General features: G+C 51.3%; 1 protein-coding gene across 4 annotated transcripts in view; it reads right to left on the reverse strand.

The window, feature by feature from the left end:
* MGRN1 (mahogunin ring finger 1) overlaps positions 1 to 17386 on the reverse strand; it is a 53686-nt gene extending 36300 nt beyond the window's left edge. For 2 of the 4 annotated variants that reach the window (XM_086692185.1, XM_086692186.1), the window contains exon 1: positions 17147 to 17385. In XM_086692185.1, coding sequence (XP_086548311.1) covers positions 17147 to 17234 — 88 coding nt within the window. In that variant the 5' untranslated portion in view covers positions 17235 to 17385. Of the gene's footprint in view, positions 1 to 17146 lie in introns of all 4 variants that reach the window. The other 2 variants (XM_086692184.1, XM_086692187.1) reach the window with 2 other exon arrangements.
* Between the last annotated feature and the right edge of the window lie 453 nt (positions 17387 to 17839).

Below are 17839 nucleotides of genomic sequence, written 5' to 3' on the forward strand. Positions count from 1 at the left end.
TCTGCCTGTGCTCTCTCTCAAAAATAAATAAACATTTAAAAAAAAAAAAGAAAATTCTTCAAAAAATTAAAAGCAGAGGGGAGCCTGGGTGGCTCAGTTGGTTTAGCATCTGACTCTTGATTTCAGCTCAGAGAATGACCCAAGGGCCATAGGATCAAGCCCCGTGTCAGGATCTGCACTGAGAATGGAGCCTGCTTAAGATTTTCTCTGCCCCTTTCCCCTGCTCACATGCGATCTCTCTCTAAAATTAAAAAGAAAAAAAAGTTAAAAATAGAACTACCCTACGATCCAGTAATCTCACTACTGGATCTTTACCCAAAGAATAGAAGAACACTAATTCAGAGGGATACATGCACCCTGATGTTTACTGCAGCATTATCTACAACAGCCAAATTATGGAAGTAGCCTAAGCATCCGTCAACTGATAAAGGATAAAGAAGAAGACGTGGTATACATATGTGTACACACAGCCAGAGGAATGTTACACAGCCATAAAATAAAGAATGAAATCTTGCCACTTGCAATGACACAGATGGATCTAGAAAGTATTATGCTAAGGGAAATAAGTGAGTCACAGAAAGACAACTACCATATGAGTTCATTCATATGTGGAACTGAAGAAACAAAACGAACAAAAGGCGGTAGTTGGGACTGGACGCGGCAGGGGCAAAAGTGCAGACATTCTGCTTACTGTTAGGTCTTTCCATGGAACATGAACCATGCAGTGCTCTTAACTAAAGGACTGAGACATGGGGCAGCACAAGGACCCTTCCAAAATCACCTAGGATCTGCACTGGGTCCTATGTACTGGAACTATCAGTGCACTTTAAGGTGCAGACTTTTTTTAATAAATGTGAGACCTGAAACCATAAAAATCCTAGAAGAAAGCACAAGCAGTAATTTCTCTGACATCTTCCCCACAACGGCCCTGTAGGGGCAGGGAACAAGGCACCCAAGGCCTGGCACGCAGCCTGTCACTGCACCTGACCCTGGACCTGGGCTTTAACCTTGCTTGGCCTTTGGCCCACCCCTGCTACCCTGCTTGCTGACCAAACTGCCCCCATTTTCCCTCTCTCTTTACTCTCCCCCACAGCACTGTGCATGACCCGATGGAACTGTGCACAGGAGGCCCCAACATCTTAGTCCAGTTTTAAGCTTTTGTGACTGGAGGAATAAATGCTACAATCTAGGGGCACCTGGGTGGCGCAGTCGGTTAAGTGTCCGACTTCAGCCGGGTCACGATCTCGCGGTCCAGGAGTTCGAGCCCCGCGTTGGGCTCTGTGCTGACAGCTCAGAGCCTGGAGCCTGTTTCCGATTCTGTGTCTCCCTCTCTCTCTGCCCCTCCCCTGTTCATGCTCTGTCTCTCTCTGTCCCAAAAATAAATAAACGTTGAAAAAAAAAAAATTTAAATGCTACAATCTAAAACCTCCTGATGAAGAGGCAACAGACGATTTTTTTTTTGTTTTCCCTATATTGTTTACATTTTCTACAATTAACATTACTTTTTTTTTTAAATATTTTATTTGTAACTAATCCCTACATCCAAAGTGGGGCGTTAATTTACAACCCTGGGATCAAGAGTCTCACACCCTACCAACTGAGCCTGCCAGATGCCCCAATTAACATAATTAACATTACTTTTAAAAGAAGAAAAAAAATTTTTTTAAGATTTTTTTTTTTGTTTTAAAGAAGGCTCCACGCCCAACGTGGGGTCTGAGTTCACAACCCTGAGATCAAGAGCCTCCTGCTCTGAGCCAGCCAGGCACACAGTCCAAGAAAAATTATTTTAAAAAATATATGAGGGACACCTGGGTGGCTCAGTTGGTTAAGCGACTGACTCTTGGTTTCGGCTCAAGTTCCTGAGTTCCAGCCCCACATCGGGCTCTGCGCTGACAGTGTGAAGCCTGCTCGGGATTCTCTCTCTCCCTCTCTCTGCCCCTCCCCCACTTCCTCTCTCTGTCTCTCAAAATAAATAAATAAACTTGAAAAAAAAAAAAAAACAAAAGACATGGTACAAGATGTGGTAGTATCACAAAACTGGAAGCATGTTCTGGAAAGACCAATGAACTATCCACTAGTAGACTTAAAGGTGTGTGAATTATACCTACAATAAAGCTATTCTTAGGGATTGGGGGAACCTGAGTTGTCAGCTAGGAGTTCATCAGTAAGTTTTTTGATATTAATCTTTAACGTGATTTTTTGGGGGGCACAAAACTTGGAATTAGATGCTATTCTTTATCAAAACCCTGTTAATTCCCATCTACTTATTTACGTGACATGGGTTCTCAACTTCAAATGAAAACCAGAACCAGAGCTTGTGCTGACCTGGTCTCACTCTAGCCGTGGGTTATGTTCAACCGTGACCACAGGAACCAATCAGGGACGAAAGGAGCCCACTCACCTAAGAGACACCTTTTTGATGTATTTTACGTTCGATGCGTATTTAGGTTTACTATTTATAAAAACTGTAACCTCAGGGGAGGTGCTGTGGAAAGACATATACAACGTGAGGAATGGGAAGCATGGGTTCTGAAGGAAGGGCATTCGCTGTGTTATTCTCTGTGTTTTGCTAGGTTTTTCAAAAGTTCACGTTTTTAAAAAGGAACTTTTAGGGGCCCCTCGGTGGCTCAGTCGGTTGAGCTTCCGACTCCGGCTCAGGTCATGATCTCACGGTCTGTGAGCTCGAGCCTCGCGTCGGGCTCTGTGCTGACAGCTCGGAGCCTGGAACCTGCTTCAGATTCTGTCTCCCTCTCTGCCCCTCCCCTGTTCATGCTCTGTCTCTCTCTGTCTCAAAAATAAATAAACATTAAAAAAAAATTTTTTTTTAAAAGGGAAATTTTAAAGGAAGAATGTGTGCGCAGAGGACCAGGGAAGGAGTGTGTATTCGTGCGTGTCTGCGCGTGCATACAGGTGTGTGGTGTACCCAGCTGCAGGGGTGTGCCGTGCATGTGTGTGTGTCTGGGCGTGCGTGGTGTGTGTGTGTGTGTGTGTGTGTGTGTGTGTGTGTTGACACGGTTTAGGACCAGGAGGAGCAGGCCGAGCTCTAAAGACGAGGGAGGGAAAAGAGCAAGAAAACACCATGAAGGGGAGAAACGGAAAGGCAGACAGACAGGAAGATGAAGAAGACAAACCACCACCTCAGCCACCGGGCTCTTTCCTCCATGCCCCCTGATACAGAACCCACGGAGGGGACACAGATCCTGCCCCTCCTCTCCATGCAGGACGACATCAGAGGTCCCCTCAAAGCCCCGTGACTTAGCCCCATGCTGAGGCCACCCCCACGTCCACCCCCAACACACACAGGGACAGCAGCCAGTGAATGGGGTCATCTCACTGATCTCACTGCAGGCTGCAAAGGGTGGCTGTTCGCACACAAGGAAAGAGCCGCGTGGGAAGACCGTCCCCATCAGAAGGGCTGAAAATCCTATGGCCACGTGGAAGGCCTGCTAGAGGCGATTTGGGCCCAGAAGCCCTGGCTACGGGGCACTGACACGCTCCAGGACCTCACGGCCGCAGGGGAACCCAGATGCTTCACCTCCTGTGCGCCGGAGGGATTCACACTCTGCCTTACTTACAGGTGGCCAGGTGACCTGGATAACCAACAGGTGACCAGCCACAAAATTAAGACCAAGGGAGACCCCCTCCCCTGGGGACCTCCCAGCATTCCCACACACGGCTCTGTTGTCCTTTACGCGTGGACGGACACATGTGTTCATCATCTTTTACAGATGAGGAAAATCAAAACCACGAGGCTCCCGTTAGGGGCTGTTTCAGTGATGGCTGGTGCAGGTGGGAAGGTGCTGTTCCTTCCTCACAGGCCACAGAGCGAGCCAGGAGGGCTCCTGGGGCTGTTTTGTCTGGTCACTCTCAAATGACTGGTGGTATATACACATGGTGTACCAGGATCACCATTTACAACCCCAAAAAGGCAACACTCTAAATTACTTAAATGAACTAATAACCCTGCTAAGGAGCGAAGCACCAGGACACTCAAACTGTCCCTGGGATCAGAGTAAAGGTCAAAGCCCGGAACATTCCACACCAAAACTGTCAGGGCCCCCCAGCAGGCAGGGTGAGGAGTGGAGTGAGAAAAAGTGGGATCCTAACATTCTCCCCAAAACACCCGCTCCACTCTAACCCTTCTTAGCTACACATTCACAAAACCCAAGTTTCATCAAGAGATCAGTTTGGGACCCTGCTACAGAGCAAATGTTTACTTCCCACCCCCCTCAAATTCACATGTTGAAATCTGACCCCCAATGTGATGGTACTGGGAGCTGGGGCTTTGGGGAAGTGACTAGGTCATGAGGAGGTGCTGTGATGCATGGGATTAGTACCGTTACAAGAGGCCCTCCAGAATCCCCTAACCCAGCCGTGTGAGCACAGCGAGTAGACAGCTGTCTATGAACCAGGAAGAGGCTCTCACCAGACACCGAATGTGCTTGCACCTTGATCTTGGACTTCCCAGCCTCCAGAACTGTGAGAAATAAGTGTCTGTTGTTTATAAGTCACCCAGACTGTGGTGTAGACACAGCAGTGCAGACAGACTTGGACATACCCACTGGGTCTAAGGTCCCAAGTCTGGACCCCTGAGAAGCATCTGCAGCAAACCCACCAACCGATGGGATCCCCACAACAGAAAGAAGGTGGGCAGGCTCCAGCCACCCGGGATCACCTGGGGACAGCCACCACCATCACCGCCAGGGCTTCATCAACTCTTGGTGTCACCCAAGACCTCAGCGAAAAGCCCTCACTAGGTGAAGCAGTGAGGGCTCCTCCTCCTAGGCATCTGTTCCAGTCGTCCCCGAGGGGCCTCTACACTGCTGGAGGGAGCCTGGGATGTCCCAAGGGACCTTGGGAACTCTAGGGCCAGAGTTCTTCATTGAGGATGAGAATGGAATGATGTGGAGAATGAAGTGACTAGTGCCATGTTCTAGCAAGCTGACGGTCTCAGGAAGAAGCAACACCTGTGGGCTTTGGTGAAGGGAGCCCCCTAGAGGCTACACCTGGGAGCCTGGACTCCTTCAGAGCCCCTGCCCGCACCCTGGCTCCTCGTGGGGACTCAGGCCGGGGGGGGGGGGGGGGGGGGGGGGGGGGCCCACCTCCTGCGATTCTCAGCAGCGGCCCACCTTCCTTCCCCACCCTTCCAACACACCCGCACCTCCTGGCCTCAAGTCTCTGTGTGGTTCTAGGTAACGCAGGACACGCAAACTCGGTTCTAGGTACCACAGGCTCCCTCCTTGCACTCCAGACGTTCCAGACCAGAGACAGTGATGCTATCCCCAGCAGCCAACATCCCCATGCCTCAACCTACAGGGCCACGAACGAGTGATTCTGCTCTGCCCTCTGTGCTGCCTACCTCACCTTGCACCACCTTCCTGGGCCATCCTCTGGGATTCAGGCACTTTTTCCATTCCCTGTGACCCAAGAGGCTGCCCCCAGCCTGCCACTCAGCAGTAAGGCCTCTTACGAACTCCCTGCAAGCCCGCTCCATAGCAAATCCTCCTGCCCCAACAGTCTTCACAGTAGGATCATCACTGTTTTTCTTTATTTGTTGGTTGGTTCACACTCTGGCCTCCTCCGCCCACGACCAGGGATCACATGCATGTTCACTGTCCTGTATCCCAGTGATCACCACCCTGGCTTGCACACAGGAGCCTGGTAAAAACCAGTTGAATGAATGGAGGAAGGTGGATGACACAGTTACTACGATTTGACAGCAGAGGAAATAGGAGGCACAGAGCGGTCACATGACCCGCTCAAGCCACAGCACCAGCCAGAGGTGGCGTCCTCACTGAAGACCTGTGTGGACCCCAGAGCTGCATGCTGCACACTCAACTACTCCAGCCCACTGTGTGCTCTTCCCACACCGCCATCCAATTCTCCAGTCTTCGGTGGACACCGACTGATGACCTACAAATTCAGCTCTATCCTGACACCATCCACCTGGAGACAGCATCAGATCCCACAGATGAAGGGCTCAGCCCCACACCACTGCCCCCTCCCTTCAGATGCCAATCCCCAGTCCGGGTGGTCACCTGTCAACCGGCTATAAGCTGGACATTCCCACGACCCCCAACTAATTTGCTCAAGCTGCTCACAAAACTCAGGAAAACAGCTCACTTACCAGATTACTAGGTCACCAGCTTAACATAAAAGGACACGCCTCAGGAACGGCCACATGGAAGAGATGTCCAGCGCAAGGATGGTGGGAAAGGCGCGGGGCTTCCACGCCCCCTCTGAGCGCTCCACCCTCCCAGCCTCTCGCTGTGCTCACCAACCCAGAAGCCCCCTGAACCCGGCCCTTCAGGGTCTTTGTGGAGGCTTCGTCTTATGTGGGCTCGGCTGATTCAATCACTGGCTGCTGGCGACCCTCTCGATGTCCAGCCTCTAACCACAAAGTTGGCTCCAAACGCAGCCAGGCCCCATCCTTAGGTGCTTCCCCGAATCTCATCAGCATAAACTCGGGTGTGGTTGAAAGGGGCTTGTTATGAGTATCAATACCAAATTCCAAGAGTTTTTTAGAAGCTCTGTGGCAGGAACAGAGAAAACACATCACAATGTCCCCTGTCTACCCCCCGGGTAAAGCAGGACTTTAGACACCCTGCACAACCCACTGCTAAGAAACACACCTGGTGCTGGGCCCTGGGACACAGGGCGTGCGTCTCATGCCGCCCCAGTCTCCCCTACTCCAGTGGGGCTCGGAGAGGCAGGGCAGGGGGCACCGCTGAGCAGGCGTGGGCAGGGGCTGGGAACAGTTCACTGATTCCACAGGCCATAAATTCCTCTCATTCCCTAACGGGACAGATGTTCCCGGTTACCAGCCTCCCGAATCCGCTGTCACTAGGCCCCAACTGGGCCTGACCAATGTGAGATGAGAACATCACAGTCCCCGAGTGATCTCAGGAAAGCATCTTCAGGCTCGTGAAACACCCTGCCGATTCCCCCTGAGCCAAAGTCATGCACGTACAGACAAGAGCGCTTCTCTGCTGGCCACATGCAGCCTAGGTGACCTAGTGTGGCCTGGCCTGTGTCCCCATCAGTAACACGCAGGCCTCAGTAAAAAACACTGGGAGCAGACTGATGAGGACAGCTCAGGATGTCCTCAGGATAAAAGGAGCCAATAATGCACATGTGAAAAGGCATCTGAGAAACATTCTATTCCCAGCCCCTCCCACCCCCCTCCCAAGCATGAAAGCCTTACCACAGCTGGACCGTATTAAACAAAAATCTCGGGGCGCCTGGGTGGCTCAGTCGGTAAGCGTCCGACTTCGGCTCAGGTCATGATCTCGCGGTATGTGGGTTCGAGCCCCGCGTCTGGCTCTGTGCTGACTGCTTGGAGCCTGGAGCCTGTTTTGGATTCTGTGTGTCTCCCTCTCTCTCTGACCCTCCCCCGTTCATGCTCTGTCTCTCTATGTCTCAAAAATAAATAAACGTTAAAAAAAAAAAAAAAAAAAGATGGGCACTGTTATGTGTACTTTACCACAATTAGGGAAAAAATGGACCCAAAGAAATCTGATCACAGGCACCAATGCAGCCACAGAAGTGTGCACAGCAGCGCTTTTCATAAGGGCTCAAACTGGAAATTCCCCCAACGCCCCTCCCCATGGATGAAGATGTGGTGGCATCCACAGACACTGGACTCTAACACAGCAGAGGCCAAGCTGACTACTGTCCCCATGAACGGAATGAGGGCCTCATCACTGCAGAGGAGCAAAGAGCGGCCAGTTCCATCTGTCACATTCAAAACAGGCAAAATCACCTCTGGTGGACTCGGAAGGGAGTTTCCCAGGGAGGAGGGAGGCAAAAATTGGGAGGGGGCACCAAGGGGGTTTGGGGGCTGCTACTGTTCCATTTCTTCAACATGTTCACTTTGTCATCATTCATCAAACTTACGATTTACACGTTTTCTAAATGCATGTTACTCTTCACTTTTTTTAAGTTATTTACTTTGATGTTAAACAAACACATGCAGACAGTCCCGCACTTAATGGTTTGTCTTATGAGTTTTAGACTTTACAATGGTGCAAAAGCAATATGTATTCATCAGAACCCACATTTCAAATTGTGAATGTGGATCTTTTCCCCAGATAACGATCTGAGGTAGGACCCTCCCCTGGGGATGCTGGGCAGGGCAGGAGCCCCAGGTCCAGGCAGCCATGCGGTCACAAGGTAAGCACTCATGCTTGTGACCATTCTGAGCCCAGAGAACCATTTTGGTTTTCGCTGTAAGTATGGTATTCAACAAACATGAGATGTCAAACACTATCACCAAACCAGCTTCGTGTTGGTGATTTTGCCCACCCGTAGGCTCACAAAAGTGCTCTGAGCGCATTTAAGGGAGATGAGGCTAGGTTCGGCAGGTTCGATGTATTCAATGCATTTTCGATGGGGACACAACCCCATCATAAGTTGAGGAAGATCTGTGTATTGTGGATATACGCACACATTTTTTAAACAATGCACAACCGAACACAACCCCGAAAGGCCCCCAGGGAGTCTGGTCACTCAGGGATGTCCTGTGGGTCAGGTGTGGATAACAGAAGGCTGCAGTTATCACAACGGTGGATGCCAGGGCCGCCTGGAGGGAGCCAGCACAGTGGTCTGCCCACTTGCGGGGGTCGGGCACCCAGGACCAAGCGAGAGGGCACGACTCAGGATCAGGCAGGATGAAAGGGCAGGGAAAGTGGCTCCAGGACTTCTTTTAGACACAGAGGTGGGGAGACGTTCCATCAGTCATTCCTTGAGGCTTGCGCCTCCTCACCTGGCTCCATGACTAAGCAAACCAACTGATCTCGTGTTAGGCAGCGAGGGCCCCTCTCCCACACGGTTCCATGCCATCAGCTTTTCTGCAAACAGGAGAGGGTGTGGGCCTCACTCTTCCTCCTTCCCACTCCCATCCTGGAGGGGCGGCCACCCCCTAAGGCACAGGCAGGGGCTGAGCCTGCTTCTCCCATCTCTGAGGAGCTGGGCAGACGCAGGGGCAGTGAGCGGAACTGAACAATTCCCGTTATTTACTGAGGCCGAATCAGGCGCCGCATAGGTGGTGCATGTGACACCATCTGCCCTTTTATGGGACACCATTTTATGGAGCGACACAGAATCCTGAGGGTGAGTGACTGTACACAACCACACAGAAACGCACACAGGAAATGCCAAATGGAACACGACCCCATGAGAACGACTGGTCCGGACAGCACTAGGCTTGGGAAGCGAGGCAGGCGGCAGTGGTCACTGTCCACGGGGGCCATCCAGGAAGTGGAGGCCGGCCTCCAGGAAACTTCTGGGCCCGCTGAAAAACAAAAGTTCAGCAGGGCAGGGTACGGTCCCACCCTGCCAGCTCACGTGGACTCTCAGAGTCAGAACTGGAAGAGGCCTGGGGAACCAGAGGTTAACCCCAGTGAGTCAGGGAAATGGGGCCAGAGAGCAAGCGCCTGGCTCAAGGCCACAGATCGAGGACAGACTCAGGCCTCAGGACTCTGAATCCAGTGCTCCTCCCACCACACAGGCTCGATCTCATGTGCTAAACTGATCTTCCGTGACTTTCCGTGTTTGCGGATGGGTGTGTTACAAACACAATAGAGGCCGCCCCAACTGTGAGGAAGAAAACACACGCATGCGCTCACACACCAGTACAAACCCACACCCCTTTTATCTTGGGCTACTGGGCCCTCAGTGCCACGGCTGACTGGAATGGCAGCAGCCACCTCCCTGGCATAGGATCAAAAGCCCAGTGGCCGAGCGGCCAGACCAGCACAGGCCTGGGTTTTCTTCCCCGAGTGCCAGGCTGCACAGGCACGTGGAGCCGGCTCACGGACGTGAGAGTCCAACAAAGCCCAGGGCAGCGAGGCTGGCAACGAGGTTAGCAGGAGCTGACGGTCTTGTTATTTTCAAGTCAACAAAAAGGGATGGTGTGTTAACAATTCCCAGAGAAACTATGACAAGTCCCCAGAGTCACGGTGCCCTGACGCATGCCCTGAACTGAATACACGATGCAGGGACCTCAGAAACAAACACAGAGCTCCAAGCCTCTCAGAACCCTGAGGGCAGGCGGCACTCCCACCGGGGGACCCACCACACCTCAGCTCCCGGGCCCCAGTGGCCGGCTCCTGAACCCCAGTAACCCAGGGTCGCTGCTGCAGGGAAACGGGTGCTCAGATGCCCACCCACCATGGCCCGTTCAAATTGTTTCCTATTGCTGTTGGTTTTTTACTGTTTTTACCTAAAGCATAACAGAAGCTCAGAAAATACAGCCTGTTTATGCAGCTCTTACAACGATAAAACCCAAACCAAGTTCACATGAGCAGAAGAAACACAGAACTAGTTCTCTTATGAGCACGGCACAGGTGACACGGGGAAGCTGAATCTGAATCCAGCTGAACCACACGACGCTGGTGACGATGGTGCAAGGTCTCTGAGCAAGAAGGTGAACCTGGCCCTGGACAGGTAGAGTCTCCTTCTCCCCATCCACTATCCTACTGTCACGGACACACGGGGCTCAGAGCACAAGCTCACTCCCTTGGGACATGATGGCCCAGGGACCCAGAATGCCCCTAATGATAGAGAACGTCTGCCTTCATCTCAAACTTCGGCCTCAGTTCGTTTCTTCAGTTGCCAAATAAATCAGTCAGCAAGGCCCCACCCTGGAAATGGGAGACCCTGACACGAGTGTTCGGGATGTTTCTACACTGCCAGCAAGACCTAGGCTCACAGCAAAGGTCTTGCACATGCCCTGGGCCCCTCCACCACCTGACAGCAGACCCAGGGGTCCTCAGACCCCATATCCCAAGGGATATGAGGAAGCCAGCTGTGTACGGTGTACCTCCTCCGTACACCGAGGAGGTGAGGTTCGTTTCCTTCAAGGCCTGTTGCACGAGCATCTGTCAAACGCCTACTGTACACGAGACTCAGATGCTGGGTGACGAAGGCCTGGGCTGATTTCCAGTTCCTCCACTAGAGGACAAAAGTCCAGGGTCACAGGACATGGCAAGGCTCCGGCAAGATAAAGGAGGTGAAAACACTGTGAGACCACACGCACAAACAAAAGGTTTACATCTCGGGCATATCTCCCCCCCGCCACACACACACCCTCTCCCCTGCCTGGGCTGGTAGGTCACATGTCTGATCGTCCCTCCTTCTGACCCTTCTCATGGGTGACCTGGTCCCAGCACGACCTCCCTCAGACACCAAGGGCAGGGCAGCCAGCAGCGCTCTGAGACACACAATTAACAGTAATGAGAACAGCGGGAGGACAGACCGCGGCAGCAGCTGCCCACAGCCACGTCCTCTGTGGCCGCAGCCTGCACTCACTTCCGCATGTCCGCACCTTCTCTTTAGGAGCTCGCCGTGGTGGCCTAAGTCCTGCTCTGACCCGCAACTGGAGACCGGCCGGCTGTGTGGTCACGGCAAGGGAGGCCAGACACAAACCCTCATACTTACGGAGCTGACTTTTTGTAAAAGTGCAAAGGCGGCCTGATGGAAAAAGGACAGTCTTCTCAACAAATGATAATTAAATAACTGAATCCCCACATGCAAAGAAAAGACCTCGTAGTTTTACCTGAGACCATACACACAAGAAAACATTAACTCAAAATGGATCACAGACCTAAATGCGTGAGCTGAAACTTTTCTAAAACTTGTATGGAAAAAACAGAAAATCTTTGTAACCTTGAACAAGGTAAAGATCTCCCAGCTATAACTCCAAAAATATTAACCATTAAAAAAAAATCGATAAATTGGGGCACCTGGGTTAAGTTTGTTAAGCATCTGACTTCTTGGTTTCAGCTTGGGTCATGATCCCATGGTTTGTGAGTTCCAACTCTTTGCTGACAGTTCGGAGCCTGCCTGGGATTTTCTTTCTCCCTCTCTATCCCTCTCCTACTCGCGCATGTGCTCTCTCTCACTCCTTCCCTCTCAAAATAAATAAATAAACTTTAAATCACAGAGCTGATAAACGAACTGTATTACTGTATCCAGAATAATGGAACTACTACTCAGTAAGATTAACAATCCACTTTTTTTTTTTTAATTTTTTTTTCAACGTTTTTATTTATTTTTGGGACAGAGAGAGACAGAGCATGAACAGGGGAGGGGCAGAGAGAGAGGGAGACACAGAATCGGAAACAGGCTCCAGGCTCCGAGCCATCAGCCCAGAGCCTGACGCGGGGCTCGAACTCACGGACCGCGAGATCGTGACCTGGCTGAAGTCGGACGCTTAACCGACTGCACCACCCAGGCGCCCCAACAATCCACTTTTTTAAAAAAATGAACAGGGGCGCCTGGGTGACTCAGTCGGTTGAGTGTTGCGACTCTGGCTCAGGTCATGATCTCATGGTTCGTGGGTTCGTTCCCTGCGTTGGGCTCTGTGCTCACAGCCCAGAGCCTGAAGCCTGCTTCTGATTCTGTGCCTCCTTCTCTCTCTCTCTCTGCCCCTCCCCCTGCTCACGAACGCTGTATCTCTCTAAGATAAACATTAAAATTTTTAAATTTTTTTTTTTCCAACGTTTATTTATTTTTGGGACAGAGAGAAACAGAGCATGAACGGGGGAGGAGCAGAGAGAGGGAGACACAGAATCGGAAACAGGCTCCAGGCTCTGAGCCATCAGCCCAGAGCCTGACGCGGGGCTCGAACTCACGGACCGCGAGATCGTGACCTGGCTGAAGTCGGACGCTTAACCGACTGCGCCACCCAGGCGCCCCTAAACATTAAAATTTTTTAAAAATAATAAAGTAATAATAATTTAAAAAATGAACAAAAGACAAAAACAGACTTCTGCCATGTGCGCCTCTCTCTCTCTCTCACACACACACACACACACACACACACAGAGTATACAAATGGCTAATAAGCACATGAAAAGATGCTCCACGTCTTCAGTCATCGGGGAAATGTAAATCAAAACCACAATGGGATACCACTTCATGCCCACAAGGATGGCTACAATTAAAAAGGTAGGCCAACAGGGTGCCTGGCTGGCTCAGTCTGTAGAGCGTGTGACTCTTGATCTCAGGGTCCGGAGTTGAAGCTCAGCTCCAAGATGGGCAGAGAACCTACCTGTTGGGCGAAGAGCCCAGTTTAAAAAAAAAAAAAAGGTAGATAATAATAAGTGTTAGCAAGGATGTGGAGAATTGGAACCTTCACACACCGCTGGTGGGAATATAAAATGAAGCAGCTGCTGTGGAAAACAGTCTGGCACTTCATCAGAAGGTTAAACAGAATCACCATATGACCCAGCAATTCCACTCCAACGTGTATACTATAGACAATTAAAAAGGGCCACACAAATGTTCAGTGTTCATAGCAGCGTTATTCATAATAGCCAAAAACCGGAAACAACCCAAATGTTAACTGGTAAATAAACAACATGTACTATATCTGTACACAAAGGTACAGACACCTGTTACCACCTGGTAGAACTCCAAAGACGTTGTTTTAAGCGCAAAAAGCCACACACGAAACTACATGTTGTGGGGCACCTGGGTGGCTCAGTCGGTGAAGGGTCCAACTTCGGCTCAGGTCATGATCTCACAGCTTGTGAGTTCGAGCCCCGCATCGGGCTCTGTGCTGACAGCTCGGAGCCTGGAGCCTGCTTCCGATTGTGTCCCTCTCTCGCTCTGCCCCTCCCCTGCTCGTGCTCTCTCTCTCAAGAATAAATAAAATGTTTAAAAAAAAAAAAAACTTAAGGGGCACCTGGGTGGCTCAGTCAGTTGGGCATCTGACTTTGGTTCAGGTCATGATCTCACCCTGTGTGGGTTCGAGCCCTGCGTCAGGCTGTGTGCTGACAGCTCGGAGCCTGGAGCCTGCTTTGAATTCTGTGTCTCCCTGTCTCTCTGCCCTTCCCTACTCACACTCTGTCTCTCTCTGTCTCTCAAAAATAAATAAACATTGAAATAAATTGTTTTTAATTAAAAAAAAAAAAGAAACTACAAGTTGTATGATTCCTTTTCTTTTTTATCTTTGAAAGAGAGTGCACACATGTGCACATGAGCAGGGAAGGGACAGAGAGAGAGGGGGAGGGAGAGGCAGAGAAAGAATCCCAAGCAGGCATGAGGAGGGGAGGGACAAAGAGAGAGGGAGAGCGAGGGAGAGGGGGGAGAGAGGGAATTCCAAGAATGCTCCGCACTGTCAGCGCAGAGCCCAACATGGGGCTCGAACTCACAAAGCCATGAGATAGTGACTTGAGCCGAAACCAAGAGTCAGACATTTAACCAACTGAGCCACCAAGTGCCCCTGTATGATTCCTTTTATATGAAGTATCCAGAGAGGGCATATTTTAAAGACAGAAGCCAGATCAGGTGGAAACAGAGATGGACTGCAAACAGGCACAATGAAACTCTGGAAGGTGATGGAAATGTCTAAAACTGATTTGCACAGTTGTATAAATTTACTGGAAGTCAACAAATCATACATTTACAATGGATGAGTCATATGACATACAACTCGATAAAGGTGCTTAAAAAGTAAAATGAATAAATAAATACAATGAAAACAAAGCAAATGTAATTAAATTTCAGCTAGGTACTGTTGCAGTACATGCTGAAAGTTCCACAAACAAAAGAAAATTGGACAGATGTTAAAAGTTCTCACCACAAAAAAAAAAAAAAAAAAAAAAAGTGATGAGGATGCTAACTCACCTTATTTCCTGACATGTACATGTATGAAATCATTAGACTGCACACCTTACGCTTACACAATGTTATATGTCAATTAAGTCTCAATAAAGCTGGGAGGGATCAGTGCTACAGATATGTTAAAAAATATTAGCATCCAGGGGCGCCTGGGTGGCTCAGTCGGTTAAGCGTCCGACTTCGGCTCAGGTCATGATCTCGTGGACCGTGAGTTCAAGCCCCCGTTGGGCTCTGTGCTGACAGCTCAGAGCCTGGAGCTTGTTTCAGATTCTGTGTCTCCCTCTCTCTCTGACCCTCCCCCGTTCATGCTCTGTCTCTCTGTCTCAAAAATAAACGTTAAAAATTAAAAAAAAAAATATTAGCATCCAATTTTTCTCTCCTCAATATTATCGATGAAATTAACAGAGACCTGAGAAGATAACTTTCTCATAAAGCGATTGAATGGTCCACAGGGCCAACCCCTAAAAATCATCTGAAATACCCCTGGGGACCTTGTCCACCCTTGGAGAAACATACTAAGGTCCTGCTAAGGTCATTTCTGCCTCGGACTGACCCTCCCTGAGCAAGGTGGCCCAAGGGACAAGGAAGCCCAGGGGACAGGTTTTGGACTGGACAGGTCCAGGCAAGCACTGCTATGGTGCTCTAAGGTAGCCCATGACATTCACCTGCGTGCCACCCTAATCGATTAGTTGTGGGCGACTGGCGTGTTCACTAATGGCTTCTGAAACCAAGTCCAGGCTTGGTGACAAAGAGTGTCCTGAATGATTAGCCAGGTCTACCACACAGAATCTGAAAGTTGTGTTATAAAGGCCTTGTACTTGTGGTTTCGTCCAAACACCCAAATGAAGGAACATCAAGTATGTGGCCCTCGTCCTGGATTAACATAGGAAATGCCACATTAAACTCTGATATCTCTGCCATGCTACTGCTAACCGCTATTAGGGTCTGAAATGTCCACTTAATTTCTTCTCTAAACCTTTACAGCAATTAACGTTTTAGGAGGACTTTCAGTGCCAGTCACTGTTCTAAATACTGTACAGGGCTCAACCCATTTTACAGATGAGGAAACTGTGACCCAGGGGGCTACGCAACTTGCCTCCAATCACTCAGCCAAAGACAGGCTGGAAGAACATCGGAGATGAAAGAGAATGAATTCAAACAACTGCTTCATGAGATGTGGGGATGTCAGCCCGCAGGCCTCCAGGGATCCCCACACCAGGCTGGGCTGCCCTGCGCTTATGCCTGGGACACAAGCAGGCAACAGTGGCTTCTGCCCACTTCGGCCTCATCCCCTTCTGACTGCCCCAAAACGCTGTGCTAGTCTCTACCCCTCTAATTCTCCCAGACACTCCCCCTTTTGGGGCTTCCAAAATCAGCACAGAGCAGTTCTTAAATCTGAGTGGACATCAGACTCATTTGACAAATGAGTTTAAACGCAGGTTGCTAGGCCCCAGCAGGTCTGAGGCAGGGCCTGGGAAATGCATGCTTAACAAGCTTCCCTATCAGTGGGAGTGGGTGGTCCGCGGCTACACTCAAAGGAAACCTGGCCTGGTGGGTGCGTGAAGGCCAACTGTGAGCCCTACAAGACCCCGATAGAAGATCAGATTCTTCAGAAGCCAGGATCAGGTGATCCAACCGAAAGACCCCCTGAGGTCCAAATTCTCTGTTTTCTTCTTTCCAAGGCAAATGACCCCACGAGGAGATGGAGAGGAAAGAACCCAAGCTAAAGTCCTGGGTCGGTCCACACTCTTTAGAGGCAGCAGAACAGAGTGTAAACAAGTCCACAGAGATCGGATTTGTGGTCCTGTGCCTAGATGTGCTTCCACCCAGGTCTAAGACCTAGGGAAAGTCACTTCCTTGCTGCAGGCTCAGGTCTCCCTGCCACGGAAAAGGAGACCAGAGAACCAGACAGGTCTCCTCCAACCAGTCTCCTGTTCTCCAGCAAGGGCTCCAAGCCTTACCCCATCAAATAATCTCCTTGGGCCCAGCCCCTCTCCTCCCACCCCCCATTCACGTACACACAGGAGAGCTAAGCCTCTGTCCAGATGGCATGGGCAGTGTTCAGAACTACTGGCCCAGTCTTCACACCAAGCCACCAAAGAAAGCCCAAACTGACGATGGTGTGATGTCAATCCCTTTGACAATGACTACTTTGTAAGCGCAAGCTAAGCGCCGAGCACCGTGCTAACCCCTCACCAGCATCGCGCCCCGAACCTCATCCCGGCCCTAAAGCTTTCCGCTGAGTCTCCCCTGTGTGCAGACGAGAAAAGTGAGGCACCCAGAGGCGAAGTGACTGACCCAAGGTCACCCAGCCGGGACGGGGCAGGCAGCCCGGGGCCCCACCCACGGCCCGAGTGGAGGTCGCGCGGAGCCCCGGGCCGGGAGGCGCAGGGAGGGCAGCGGGCCGGTCAGAGCCCCCACCGCACCCTCTGCGGAGAGCCTCGCGCGGGCGCGTCCTGCCCACCCGGGTTCCGGCCCAGGTCTCGCCCTCCGCTCCCAGAGCCCAGCGGCCGCTCACCGGACTTCGGAGGGTAGCGATAGGCCGAGTTCGCCTGGATGTCGATGTCCTCCACGCCCGCGATGCGGCGGCTCAGGATGGAGCCCATGGTGCACGGCGAGCCGGGCCGGGCCGGCCGGGGCCGGGACGCTGGCGGCGGCGGCGTCCTCAAGCGGACATGGCCCGGACCAGGCCACACGGACACTAGCCCACGGCCGCGGGCGCCTCGGCCTCCGAGCCCCAACCCTCAGCTCCGCTGGGGGCCCGTCGCCACGGCGGCCCTCCGCCCCCCGGGCATGAGGCACTTCGGGAAATGGAGTCCCTTCACTTCCCTTCGCCGCCCAGGGCGACGGGCTGCGGCACGGGCACCCTGCCTAAGAACTACATGTCCCAGGATGCCCTTCGCCACGGCATCATGAAGTTGTTGACCAGTGTTCAGGAACAAACCAAATGGACCTGAATCCAGAGGGGAGGATTCATCACCGCAAACTGACCTTCCCTCTACATTCCAAGCACGGTACTAGCATCGTAACTCTTTAGCCTCCTAATCATCTGTTCATATACAGATCCTCATAGGAATCCAGCGCCTTCCATTTACCCCCTGTCTGAAATATCTCCCCGAGCCACCATGGTTCTCCCCACTTCCCAGGGTTTATCTCCGGTCCCGGCCAGAAGAGGGCATACCTCTACCTGCCGCCCGGCAATAGCTGGGGT

Source organism: Puma concolor, chromosome E3, assembly GCF_028749965.1.
Source record: "Puma concolor isolate L17-30 chromosome E3, mPumCon1.1.hap2, whole genome shotgun sequence".
NCBI classification, from domain to species: domain Eukaryota; kingdom Metazoa; phylum Chordata; class Mammalia; order Carnivora; family Felidae; genus Puma; species Puma concolor.